This window comes from Monodelphis domestica, chromosome 8 (assembly GCF_027887165.1).
Source record: "Monodelphis domestica isolate mMonDom1 chromosome 8, mMonDom1.pri, whole genome shotgun sequence".
Lineage (NCBI taxonomy): Eukaryota > Metazoa > Chordata > Mammalia > Didelphimorphia > Didelphidae > Monodelphis > Monodelphis domestica.
Window position 1 is genome coordinate 76,132,295 of NC_077234.1, and position 15,205 is coordinate 76,147,499.

Here is a 15,205-nt window from a genome sequence, read left to right on the forward strand (position 1 = left end):
ATTGTGATAGAACACTACTGTGATGTAAGAAATGATTAGTAGGTTAATTAAAAAACATAGAAAGACCTATATGAAATCATGAAGAGTAAAAAGATCAGAACCAAGATAGCATTATAGATAGCAATAGAAATAGCATTAAAAGAACAACTTATTATGTCTACCTCGAGGAAGAACTGATAAATAGAAATAAGTAAGACATAGTTTTATATATACATTTATCTTTTTGTCAAATGATGCTTTCCCTAGCACAGGGAGGGTAGGAAAAAAGGAAGATACCTGGGAACTTTAAGGAACAAATTTCATTTAAAAAAGGGAAGTCTTTCCTTGTCCCCTTTAATATTAATGCCTTCCCTGTGAGATTATCTCTAGTTTATTCTGTATAAATCTTATTTGTACATAGTTGTTTGTACATTATCTCTCCATTAGATTGTGAGTTCCTTAAGAGCAAAGTCTTTCTTTTGCTCTGCCTTGTATTTCCTGAAATTATCAGGATATCAGTACATAGTATGCATTTAATAAAGTTTTATTTGACTGGATGACTAATACTAATTCACACCATGCATTAGGCATTTTATTTGTTAAAACTTGGATGAGATGTAACAAATAACTCACTACACAAGACAGGTATATATAGATACACTTGCTTTTGATTTACCAGTTCATTAACAGTATTTACTGTAATGTTGCATTAAGTTCAAAATGTATACTTGCTTCTCTGTGTGATGAAATATATGACATGACGTATTTACAAAGCTGGGAAGCAACAATCTGTGCTCATCTTTGTCATCTGTGAATTCTCAGTAAGTGGGAATATAATAAGATCTCATACATCTGTGCAGAGTGAAGGTCTCCATATTTTTAGAATAAAAAGATCCATTATATTCAGAAAACATACAGAGACAATTAAATTAACTTGAATGCTAGAAGATAAATCATAAGTAGATTAATGTAAAATATATGTGTAATATAGAATATAAAACATGTATTCACATATGTATACACAAGACTACACATATGTGTGTATGTGCATGTATATATTTTTCACTCATGAAAAACAGAGCTCTGAGCCCAATTGTACAATGCTAAGGTGAAGTGTATATATATATATATATATATATTATATGTATGTAAATATATATGTATGTGTGTTAGGTTGGAGGGTATGGGCAGAAGTAGAAAGAGAATACATGAATACCCAGTATTCATATGGCCAATGGGGAAAAATCAAATGTAAACTGAATGGAAAGAAGGCTTCTTCAAATAAGTTGTGGGATGGTAAGTAATCTGTCTCTCACCAAACATGGCTTTCTGATTGAGTACATTATGAGGGTTGATGTCTGTTACTATTTCTTTCATATATGATGAATGGCCTTCAATTGCAATTAAATGGATTTTCAGATACTTTTATGAGACCCCAATTATCTGGCTATAATAGATTTTATTGAGTCAGGTACAATTAGCAGAATGTTATCACCAATTGCCCACATCTCCCAAATATAGATATAAATGGACACCATGCTCTCCCTACACCTTAATCAAACCCATCTGGAAATGGAAATGATGAACCACATCATCTTTTCTCTATCCTTGCCACATAACAGAGTTTGGACCCTGATGAGACAAGAAGAATGAATGACTTGACAAAGATTGGTGGACAAATAAAGTCCAAACTGGCTCCTTGTTTCCCTTCTAGGGTAAAGCATTTTGGGGTGAAATAGTTGTTATTACCAAATATGTTTTTTTTTTGAAATTGAGATTTATAATGTTTGTAGTTAAGCAATCAGACTCATACTTTCTGAATGAAGATATTTAATTCAAGGTCTGATTTCACTGGATTTGAAAAACAGTGCCCAGACAAACCAATCTCCATATGAAGTACTGCTTATAACTCAAGCCAACATTTGATTTCAAAAGAAGCTACTCATGTGTCAGTATTTTATTATGGTTAATTTCCTGTTACTGGGGTAAGCAATAGGTGTGTCTTGATAAAACTTCCTGAACTTAGTTCATTTACATATCTCTAGTTAGAAGAAACAAATCACTAATACCAATTACATTGGTGCATCCTAGTCTGTTTAATTTACTTCTCTCTCGCAATTTATCTATGTATTTATATATTTCTCTGTCTCTCTCTCCACCTTTTCTTCATTTCTCTTCCCTCTCTTCCTCTCTCAGCATCTTAATTCAATGGCAGAGACAACACTTGCTTGGAAGTTTGGAGATCTCACTCTTCATTCTATCACTAATTAGCTATTTGCTACAAATGACAAATCTACGAATTTCTCTGCACTTTGGTTCAGAGTAGATTTCTAAGGTCTTTATTTTTTGTAAGCCTCTAAACCCACTTGTTCAATTCTTGAAAGTGACAGAAACACTGAGTATGATATCCACTTTATGTAGGAGAAATCTACATCGCCTCAGATATGTTGTAATTTGAGGTCAAACTTGAATACAGCATGAAGAGTCATAGTGAGAAGTAGGTACTGATTTCAATTGCTATTTGACATCATGCACATAGAAAAGCACACATATAGGAAAGCTTTGGAAATTTACCTGTAGTTTTAACATTTTGAAATTACTTGCACCATTTATTCTTTACTCGAATAATGGATTGGTTATAGCTATATAACCAGTAGAAAGACTAAAGCAATACTTGGTTGATTGAATCTTACTACTTCCTGGAGAAGTTATTGAGAGAATAAGAATTTATATTAAGGGGTTCTGTTGCTCAAGTTAGAGACCTACATGGCTTTCTTTGGATTTTTAGTGAAAGGTTAGGTCAACTTCTAGAGATTTTGTAAGGCTAGAAAGGGGTTATTGCTAGAAGAATTTCCCAGAAGGCTAATTCCAGTTTTTCTTGTCTCTTGGGTTGACCACCATTCATCCATTGCTGGGCCTTTAACACATTGTAAAAATGATTTTAGAATGATCCAACAATCTTGGGGCAAGGGAAACAACTAGGAAGAAGTTATAATTGATTTTGATTACTGATGCAAAAGTTTAACATTGAGAGGCAAACCATTTCCTGATTACCTATGGGTTGAGGATTGCCTGAAGAGTTTAAATCCACAAAAAACTTCAAAGTCTCATTTTAGTTATTAACTTCAGTAAGCATTGTTAAATTAACATTGGCTGCTTAAATTTTACCTTCCATGCACCTAGAGTCATGAAGACCTGAGATTGCATCTTGCCTCATCAGAAACTTATCTGAAATTGCTCAGTTTCTCCTGGTTTCCTGTTCTGCAAAATGTGGATAATAATACTTGTTGTATCTGCCCTTCGGGGTTGTCATCAGGCTCTGAAGAAATAATGTGGGTAAACTGCTTTGAATTTATAGAACTATTCAAATATCAGCTACTCATTTGCCAAATCTTGTGTTTTTTCTCTGTGTCATCTCTCTGATTTGTCCCTTTCTCTACACACTAGAATTTGGGGGGGGGGCATGGATGATTGAAATAGACTCCCAAACTCAGACCTCATTTCATCCTAATCCATTCTCTAGACAGTCACCAAAGTAATTTTCTTAAATGGCAGCTCTGACCAAGTAACCCACCTACTTAATAAACTCCAATGGCTTCTTATACTTTCTGGAATCAAATATGAAATCTGTTTTTGGCATTTAAAATGTTTCACTACCATGTTCCAACCCACCTTTCCAGGCTTTTTTGTATATTACTCTCCTCCATGAACTACCTGGTCCAGCAAAACTAGTATACTTGAAATTCTGTAACATGATGCTCCCTATCAGGGTCTTTTCCTCACAGCAGGAATTCTTGCCCTTTTAATTTACATTTCTTGGAGTCTCTGGTTTCTTCTAAGAATCAGATCAAGGACCACCTTCTACCTGAAAATTTTCCTGTTCTCCCTAGTTGCTACTGCCCTTCCTTCCAAAATTATCTTGAATTTATTTTGCACATATACTTTACATTATTATATGTGTACATATTCTCTCCTTGATTAAAATGTAAATTCCTTTAAGAAAAGAAATCTTTAACTTTTGTTTTTGTATCCCAGTGCTTAGCACAGTGCCTAAAAGCTAGTAGGTACTTAATAAATGAGTCTTGATTAATTGATTATAATGCAATATAGTCAAGAGTCAATGCTTATTATGTGCCTAGTATTATGCCATTAATATAGATGCAAACAAGAGTCTGTAATAATTAAGAAGAATGATCAGAGAAATAATAGAAGCAAAAGGGTTCAACAAAACAACAAACTAATAACCAATCCTTTAATCATTGTCAGGTAATATAGAGGATAAGAAAATGCTTCTCACCACCATATTTACATTGAAAACTAGCACATAGGGAAGGGATTTTGATTATATCTTGACTCTTGCCCTGAAAAATATTTGTTTAAAACAGTATTGGAAGGTGTAAATTTTTCCTATGAGTCATGAACAAAGCTGAGCCATGAAACAAGCCACAAAAATCAGTAAAGTTCAACATATAAACTATCAAAGAAAAAAGAAACACCAAGTCTAGAAGGGGCCAAACTTCTGTGATGACCCTGTGAAGGAGAAACATCTCTTTGTTTTTTTTTTGGTTTAACGAGGCAATCTCTTAAAGCCTCATTTTCCACATTTGGAAAATAAAGATAATGATATTTCTTATCTTGAGGTTATTTTGAGGAAGCATCAGCAACTTCTCAACTTCACAAGTATTTCAAGAAGTAAGAGACCCCATCCTATGGAAATCAAGTCAACTGATTTCCATTTAATTCAATAAGCATTTATTGAGTCTACTTGGTACTAGGCATTAGGATCTGGGAATGCAAAAATGAAAAATAACAGCTACTACTTTAAGGATAATACATTCTATTAAGGGAAACAACATGTACCCAAGTAAGTATATTATATGTCTATCTGTATTCACACACAAAGCAATTTTTTGATGAAAGGGAGAATCACTAACAACTGAGTTGATCAGGAAAGTCCTCCTTTAGCAGTTGACATCTGAGCTATTGTTTGAAGGGTAGTAGAGGATTTGATGAAGAGCTGGTGAAGAGAAGACTTCATATTAGCTTGTAGAAAGACACAAAGGGGAGAGATGAAGTGTCCTTGCCAGGGAACACCAAATAGGTTAGTTTGGCAGGAATTCAGAATTCATGACTGGGACAAATGGGCAGATTGGTCTGGAAAAATATGTTGGAGTCAGGTCTTTAAATGTCAGACAGAAGGGGCAACTAAAGAACCTCTGTAGCTTCTTGGTCAAGAGAATGACATGGTCAGACAAACAATTTAAGTTATGAAAATTTGCAAATGGGATTTCTCAAAGTTAAAAATGTATTTAATTACTTTAACAAAGTGTTGACTTAGTACTTAGCTTATGGATATATTTTTCTGTTTTTTTTAAAGAATAGGACCCAATCTAAAAATTAACCTCCAGTGTTTTTTTTAATTAACATTGAGTCTAAAGTATTAAACTAATAAGCGAACATCAAAATAAAAGATCCTAAAATGCCCAGAGATTACTCTTTTTTTTTTAAACCCTTACCTTCTGTCTTGGCATCAATACTATGTATTGGCTCCAAGGCAGAAGAGTGATAAGGGCTAGGCAATGGGTGTCAAGTGACTTGCCCAGGGTCACACAGCTGGAGAGATTACTCTTTTTTAAAAAAGAGCTGTGCATGAAATTCTGAAGAGTTATCTTGTTACTTTGATGGCTGTACTAAAGTAGAAGAATTTAGTGATATGGACCCTAAGCTAAGAGTGCTTATTTGTGGCTCTTAAGGGAACATTTGAGTTTTGAAGGGGCAACAGTGAAATAAAGGATGCAATTTTTGAAATTTCTTAGGGACTATCTAAATATAAAATCCTAGAGAAAAAACAGAACCTATTTTGACATAAATGACCACCCATTGCCAATTCATGCATTTATTAAGCATGTACTATGTTCTAGGCACAAAGAAAAGCAAAAAGAGCCTTTGCTCTCAAGGAAGTCACAGTCTAAAGAGAGAAAATTTCCTAAAAGGAAACTGAATGGGGGTGGGGAGTGGGTGGACAGTGAAACTGTCTTTATAAACCAACTTTACTAAATAAGTGTTCCTAACTTCCTAAGTTATTTTCATTGGCTGAAATGAATCAATGGAAATCAATGGAAAAAATTATTAAATGTTTACTATAGTTCAAGTACTAAAGTTTTGAAATTTCTTTGGACCAGCTTTATTGACCATTTGTTATATACTTTGTTATATACTCCTAGCCTTTTTATCCAACAATTTTTTCATCAAATTTTTCATCAAATTCTTATAAAGCTGAACTCTGTCTTTCATTTCTCAGTTTCCCATTCAAAATACTCTATTATTCTTTAAAAAAAACCTCTTATCTTCTATCTTAGAATTAATACTCTGTATTGGTTCTAAGGCAGAAGAATGGTAAGGACTAGTCAACTGAGGTTAAGGGACTTGCCAAGGGTCACACAGCTAGGAAGTGTCAGTCCAGATTTGAAACCTTGTCCTCTCATCTCTAGACCTGGTTCTCTATCCACTGAGCCACCTAGCTGCCCCTAACTATATTTTATAAAAATCCCATTTGTTACTGTTACCTGTATTGCAAAGTTGCTATTTTTTAGGTTGGAGGGATAGTGGTTTGTGTATAGGGCATGGTGGATTTGTCCTTTAAGTTAGTCAGTCACCATGCATTATATAGGACTCATGTACCAGGCATTCTACTAAGCACTTTCTTTCTCTCAAAATCTTCAAACACATAAACTTTGCAGGAGACCCATATTGTATGTATAGTATGCCTCCCTCAAGAAGTGGAATGACTGGATAGAAAGTGTAGAACTTAAGAATTAGGAGAAATCTGGGTTCAAATCCTGTTCCAGAAATTACTAGTTATATGAGCACAGGTAATTTTGCTTCATTTCTCCGAGTCCTTATTTTCTCATGTAAAATGGAGATGATACCTAATACTAGTTCCTTTATAACAATTTTGTGAAGATTCATTGATTAAGGTTATGTCTAACTCTTTGTAAATCCTTAAGACCTAGAATAATTTTATTTTTCTTGAATGGCATTGAATCACTGATCCTCAACTTAATAAATATCAACTTATTTAATTTTTGAGTTTTAAAGTTGCAAGGGACCTTCCATATAATAGAATCTAGTCCAAACTTTTTCAGTTTTTAATAAAATACCTGAGACCCTGAAAAAAATAAGTGACATGCCCAAGGTCACAGATAGTTATTTAGAGAATTGTGATTGGAACACACACATTCAGCTCCTGTGGTAGTATTCTTTTAATTTCTTTTTGTATATCCAGAACTTAGCACAGGTCCTGTCACATGATAGATACATAATAAATGTTCATTTATTAATTGATCGGTTATGCTACCTTGGATCATTGGTAGTTTTCATTTATCTGTGTCCTGGTATGTCTTTCCTTCTATTATCAAATCTTCTGAGATATCTGTCTAATATTAAGGATCAGAGGAACATAAGTTATAGATTTAGAGTTGGAAGGAAACTTGGAGATTATCTAGTCCATCCCCTTCATTTTACATATGAGAAAAACAAGGTCCTAGAAATATTAAATACCTGTCCCAGGGTCACCCAAGTGACTAAAACCAGAGCCCTTGCCACTGAACATGCTTCCTTTCTTATCTAAATAAAAATAAATTACCACCTGCTGCATCTCCCTGATTCTTCAATTACTATATCCATTCCAGTATTTATATTTTATTTCAACATTCAAGAAAGTTGTGTTGATCACCTAATATCTACAAAGCAGAGGGCTATAAACATGCCCACAAGGATCTCATAGGCTAGAAGTTATATACAAACAATTATAATATAGAATAAACTGTGATTAAGGCACCAGAGACATATGGACATTAGAATTCAGAGTCATGAGAAATAACTTCTCCTTGGGGAGTAACAGGAAATATTTTTTGGGTGAGGTGACACTGAAATTTAGCTTCAAAGTCTTGACAAGATTTCAACAAATGGAAATGAGGGACATGCTCCTAGCATCAGAAAGATTAGAGGCATATAAAGAGAAGAATGAAGGATATCTTTAGGCAAATATAAGTAGTCTAACTGGGCTGAAGAATAAACTATATAAAGACTAGTAGAGGGAGATAAAGTTGAAAAGCTAGCCTGGTGTAAGTTTATGGAGGTTCTTGAATGACGAGCTAAGGAGTTTGAATTTTATTCAATAGGCAACAGGGAGTCATTGATGGTTTATAGGGAGGAGAGTGATATGACCAGGTCTGTACATTAGGAAGATTAATCTGGCAACTATTGGTGTGCAAGATAGGTTAAAGGGGTGATGACTGGAGTCAGAGAGCTGAGTTAGGAGGCTATTGGAACTGTCAAGGTGAGAGATAATGAGGTCCTGAACGAGAATGATGGCAATGAAGATGGAAGGGGGGCTGTTTAGAGAGTGTGCAGGTAGAATTAACAAGATTGAAGACATTGGGGGAAGAGAAGAGAAGAAATTCTTCTCCTGTACCATATGCAAACCCCACACCAGCTACTTTTGTCAAATGCCAATTTTACAATTTAAGCTAAAATATAGGCAACATACAGGAATTCTTTTGGGGGGAATGGAAAAGAGATGTTTATATGGAGGGATTGATTAAAAGAAAGTGACCAGAAATGAGTAAAATTTTAAACTTGAGTGACTATGAGGTAATACAATTAATTGAAATATGGGAGTTAAGAGGAAGGGCAGGTTTTAGGTCAGAAGACAGTTTCATATTGGAAATATTAAAGTTTTAGCACTCCAATAGGAGATCAAATCAGACATGTAAGGCTGACTAGTAAGTAGCTAAGGAAAATATACAAATAAATTATTCAGTTCTTAATAATTTTAAATATATTTTATATGTGTTATCTTATTTAATCCTCTTGATAATCCTGTGAAGTCAGCAGAGCAAGTTGCTTTATCTCTGCTTGATTAGATTAAGAAACTGTGGTGAACCACAGTAAGTGGTAAGTAGTAAGTCCACTATCTAGTAGGTATAGAGCTGGGAGTTGAACGTAGGTCTTTGCTGTCTGAAGCCAGTACTCTTTCCAGTGTATCACAGTTGTTACATGTAAGATATTACAGTTTTATAGATTTAGGGGATGCATCATTTAAAGATAAAAAGTAGTGAGGTGGGCACTGAAATATAATTTTCTAAATATATCCTACAGAAGGCTGTCCATTCCTAAACCTGAGCCATCAGCAGTAGACTTTGTGGATTCAATAACTTGATGAAATGAAGCCAGCGTACACTTTTCTTCTCATTTACCTTACCACCCTATCCCATTTCCTTCAAATAGCTAAGTCAAAATTTGAGAGAAAAGTATGATTTTAACAACACAAAATGTGCACATGTGAAGCATGTTTATTTAGTCAACCACAAATCCAAAATGCATAGAAAAGAAAAAGCAAGGGAGAAATGTTTAGCAATTCAAAACATTATGAATTTTGCAACATTATCAATTGGAAGTAAATCTCTTCCCTTTACTTAGAGTAGAGCAAAGCAAAAAAAATCAATGCACCCTGACAAAAGCAGTATATAATTCAAAATATATTCTTGAGACAAAACAAAGACTTCTAAGAGGGTAAGATTGGGAGAAACAGTCTTCAGCCATTGACACCCTGTGGGAGTCAATGTAGAAAGTCACTTTTAAATGAAGACTGATTTTGTAACTCGACAGAAATTGATACTGGAAAGGTAAACATAGCTACATTTACAAGGACTGTGGTTTGGCAAAACAATATATTGAAAATATTCCTCCTCCCCATCTCCATTATGCACCTCCTTGTCAAAAAATCTCAGGATAAGAGAGGGCATGAGTGTATAAATTTCACATTTCTAAAAACTATAGAAAATATTTTATTTTATAATATACCCAATATATAGGTATATAATATATATACAATAATATAACTTATGCTTTTTATTTTTTAAAGTATTACATTCTTATTTACTTGCCACCTTTTAGAAAAAGTTTACAGGATCTGCTAGATACTAACCTTTATCTGAATATGACATTATTTGAACATAAGTGAAGCTGGAGCTTTCAAGAACCATAGAGCCATTTATCAATTTTTCAGATTCATTTTAATAAGTGGTGAGAAATATTTTAATTAGAAGTTTTAAAAGCAGTATATCATCCTTTTACAAAGTGACACAGGTCAACTTCCTTTTGATTGCTTGTTATGAGCAAAAATTGAAAATACTTTGATTGATTTATTTATTTTAGGCAATGTTGTAGGTATTTTCTTGTGATGATGAGTGGTTATTGTGTTTTAGGGTCCCCAGAGAAATGGAATGGAGAGAGGATCATATTTTAAAGGATTACAGAGGATCTAAGAATTCCAGGACCATGCCTTGTAAATCACAGGGGTAGATGCCCTTTTCCAAATGCTTCTGAGATTTCTTGATATGAAGAAATTAATGAATGAAAATGGAATGTAAGCCATTTCAAGGTGAACCCATTTGGAAGCCTATAATAATATCTTCAAAACATTGTCCATATTCTTATGGCCTCAGTTACAATGCAGGCAAACCTTCACATTCTCGTGCCTATCTTATTTGCATCAGCCTTCTGCTAATATTCTCTAATATTCCCATCACCATTTATTGCCCACAAACCTCATTGAATCCATCTGGAGCAAAGCTGCCAGGATAATCTTTCTCAGACATTATTTTCACCACATCTCTCCCCAAACTAAAACTACATAGGCTCCCCTATTCTGATTCTAATCAAAGCTTAGCTTCTCAACCTATATGCCTGGATCCTCTGTCAAGTTTCCACTTTTTTCTGTCCCTCCTTCACCTAAACACTCTCAATTTATCTAGACTACTTCTTCATGTTGGCCAAGCTGGCCATCCTACTATTTTTTTACCCTGTGCTCACATTCCCTAAATATTGTTCCTGTTTCTCTGCTTTTGCACAAGCTGTTCCCAATCCAAGGTGTCATTATATCTTCACTTCACCTATCTATTTCCATAATTTATTGAAGACCAGGATTAATTTTTAGTCCCTCAATCATGCTTCCAGGTAAATGTGGTGATCAACTTCCCCCTATAGTTCATTTCATCAGCATTTACATTAGTATTAAATCAGTATTAAACAGTCCACTTATTTTTGTTCATTTGTTGGATCACATGCATATCTTTCCAATTGCTAATTGGTGTATTAGTTCTGCAAGAGCTAAAGTTATGCCCTTTTTTATGATTTGTAAGCTCTTGGAAGGCAAGGACTACATTTTTGCATCTCTGTTAGTGACTAGCACAGTGCATTTCACATTGATAACTTTTTTTTGATAAATGTATCCCAAAGGATAATGAAGCACATAAAAATGCTTTCATCAGAGTAGGTATTCAATAAATACTTGTTGAATAAATAAATGATATAGATTGGTAATTCTATCATCATAACATAGAAAAATTAAAATGTGACAGTTATCTTTTTCCTAAAGCAGACCAGCAGGATTCTGATAAATTAAATTCATTATATGTATGACAAATAAACAGTAAATGACTTTTCACTGTTAAAATATTTTAACTAATTTTATGGGTTCTACAATAGGATCTGTGCTGGGATGATTACAACTTTCAGATGATATTAAGAAAAATTTAGTGCTACAAAATTTCAGAATCAAGATTTACTCTAACCTTTAAGAGTTGGGGGTTCCTTCCATTTGAATTATTTTTGTTATGAAGGAATTCAGTATGTAGTTCAGACAGAGGAATTAAGAGTTGATTAGACTATAAAACTCATTGAGTGTGGAAGAAAATGATATTGTTTGATTATAGAATGTTTGCAATGCAATATTAAAGGGTTGATTAGCTTTGTAACTTTGAGTTCTTGAGTGTTCGTTCACCCTTCTGGGCTTCATCATCTCATAATTAAGGATTTAGACAATATGATTTCTAAAGTCTTTTCCAGCCTTAAATTTATGATACTTTATGTTTTCAGATGTAAAAAAAATGGCTTCTGATCACTTTTCCTATCCCTTCTTCCAATCTTATTACAACTTCAATAGTATTAAAGACTTCTGATCAATGCTTGCTATTTCATATTATATTTTATATATTAATGTAGTGGATAAAATATTGGGATGTGAAATTAGGAAAACAATTTCATTATAGTTTAGTGGATAAAACATTGGTACTTTAAGTTAGGAAAAAAAAACTTGAGTTCAGATCCTACTTTAGACACTAATTTGGAGGCACTTAATCTCTCTGAGTTTCATGTTTCTTTTGTTGAAAATGAGAGTTTGAGTCCATTTCAGCTCTAAATATTATCTATTATGAATTAGATACCTCAGAAATATTGATTATGTTAGGTAAGAGTAAGATGAAATAGAGGTGATCTAGCCAAGGCTATATAATATTTTTTGGAAAATAGATGATATGCTGGACAATAGGAACAGGGTGATCCTAAAATTATATGTGGAATGATACTATGTTTTTAGCACTTGTACTTCATTTTTACAAATATAAAAAAATAAGTATATATTGACTACATATTCTTATAGTCTATAAACATCTTAGTCCTTAGATGGTAGATAAGTAGAAAGATATTATTAACTAGAATTCAATAGCAAGTCATATTTATGGCAGAATTACTTCCACTGAAATGATTTTCTAATGGAGGAAAGACCAAGTTTTGGTAAAATCTCACTTCTATGTAAACAGTCATCATAATTAACACATCTCTTCATATTTTCAGAATGATTGTTTGCTTATTTATTCAATGAAAGAGAATGAGATGGTAATAAAGCACTACACAAGTGACTAGGTCATCACCATGAACTCATTCAGTGGCTTGTGGAAAACAGCATTTATATGGTGTAATGGATTGAGTGAAACAAATGCACTAGTATTACTCTTTCCACTCCTTTCCTAATGACAAGATAATTATCTAGGTGATGGCTTTGGACATCATTTGACCATTGAGATCTTTTTCTTTAGCATTAAGGATAGAATATTCTTCCCTTTAGTATTTAAAGAAAAATCCTGCTCTAATAAACTAGCTCTCTTTTTCCTATAGCTACTGGAATGTTTCTGAGAGTCTTGATACAGAATTTTTATGTTGAATAAAAAGCTGGTCCTTTGGTAGCAAACCATCAGACAATCTTGGGCTCACAATGCCATCATATTAATTAAGGATGTCTTTTTTATGCTCTCAGTTATCTTTAATTTCCAGGCCTGACTTGTTGGATATCCTAAATGCAACTAGTCATGGAAAGAGTTCTTCACGATCCTTGACAATAGGGATTAGTAGTCATGAAAGCAATAGGTTAATGGGATATAGAAAGAAAAATAAAATTTATTTGGGTTTTAGGTGGAATTTATACCTGAAAAGGATAAGCTTATAATCATGACATTCTATAGTGAGTCAATACATGAAAAATTATGATTTTCCAGAAGGACTAATAACTATGTTTTAAAGTAAATAAACATTTGTTTTATGGACATCTGATTATCAAACTTACCTTTACATATACTAACTATGGAGACTAATTGAAAGTGCTTAAATATTGGTTGAGTAGTACAAAACTTTTTTAAGACAACATAGAGAATATTTTTATGCTAATCTAATAGAGATGTGATCTATAAGTAACATTCCTTATTTCTTCAACAATTTAAACCCTTTGTATAAGTAATTTGGCTATTACATTCCAATTATTAAATAAGTCTGCATGAAACCTCTATAGATCAACAGATGACTTCACTGTCATTTGGACCATTAAAAGCTACATGCTAAATGGAATCACATTTCTTAATCCAATGGAGAATATTTTGGCATAACAATCACTTTCATGTAGCAATATGGAAAATAACTGGAGTGGAATGTTAGTATTGAATAAGTATGGAGGGTAGCTCATACCTTAAATTCCTCCAAGATTTTGTAACTTTTCCCATGATATTCACAAAAGTTTTTCACTTCTTTGCACTCAGGACAGCATCCATTGTGTTCCACTTTAGTACATTTTGGGTGAATTTTAGGGCATTCTGGTTGGTCACAAACAGGTCCATCCAGAGCACAGACACATGGACAGTTGGAATGCCCTGGGAAAAAACGTTCTCCCAATTTGTATACAAAGCCGCTGTCATCCACACACCCTTTCCCTCGATAGTCATCAAAGATCAGATTGTCATTACTCGAGGCCTGGTCACCTTCATCAGCAGGATAGTCTTCATGATTGATGGCAGCTGGGGTGACCAAACCAGAGATTACCAACAGAAGTATGCAGGCTTCATGAATAGGAAGAGCCATCCCCCTCCTCAAAGACTTCTGCATATGGTCCTAATATTAAATATACCCAGCTGCTTCCATGGGAATACCGGAGGGGTAGGCTGAAAACAAATATTTAAAGAGAATAATTTGACATATTAAAAATAATATATAGTCAATTAAGGCCATGTTCTCAACCTGTTTAATGGGATTGATATAATAGTTTTAAAATCCCAAATAAAAGGAGTTCAAACAAGTATCTACTCTTTAGTTTGAAGAATAGAGAGTGAATTTTAGCAATATAGTAACTAAAATTGATTCCTTCAGGAATTATTTTACCCAGGAAGTTTCAGTTTAGGTTCAACACCTGGATTTCATACATTACTTTAACTAAGATAGAGAGATTTATTTCCTAAGCCATGAAGAGATGAAATGATTTGCTTCTGATTAGTTACAAGAAGTTCAAAAGAATTTCAATGCACAGTCTCTATTATCCTTAAACCTTGGCTCTTTCCACTGTTGGAATTCAGATATTAAATAATTCATTATACTACAATTGAGATATTGGTGTGAGAAATCTAAATCAGAAAGTAATGGAGTAAAACTAATAGTTGGATGTAAGTTTTAATTATGTTGGAGGTAGTAGAAAAGGTCCTTGACCATCCTTTCTTTATGCTTAGAAGTGAGGTTTTACAGTATTCTGAGAAAAGGTTTTTAGCAATAGACACCTGTCTTGGTTTTAAAAAGCAATCAGCAATGAAACTCACACCTCTATTCCACTTAGGAAAGGGAAAGAAAAAGGGAAATCAGGAAAAATATGGCTCAAAAAGACTTGGGAAAATGCATTATGTATTACTGTCTATGCTTTTATCTTCTTCAGAAGCTAAGCTACTAGAGGGCAGGGGAAATTCCTTTTACAACATTATACACAATATCTAAAATATGATTTGCATTTAGTAGGCTCATTATTAAAAACCCAATGCAAATGGATAGATGCATTTAATCTTCTCTGAATACA

At 33.6% G+C, this 15,205-nt stretch overlaps 1 protein-coding gene across 1 annotated transcript in view; it reads right to left on the reverse strand.

The window, feature by feature from the left end:
* The window catches only part of VWC2L (von Willebrand factor C domain containing 2 like), a 169,247-nt gene that overhangs the window by 151,420 nt on the left and 2,622 nt on the right, over positions 1 to 15,205 (reverse strand). The window contains exon 2 of the mRNA XM_001364020.4: positions 13,840 to 14,309. Within this exon, the coding sequence (XP_001364057.2) occupies positions 13,840 to 14,253 (414 nt within the window). The 5' untranslated portion in view covers positions 14,254 to 14,309. The remainder of the gene's footprint in view (positions 1 to 13,839; positions 14,310 to 15,205) is intronic.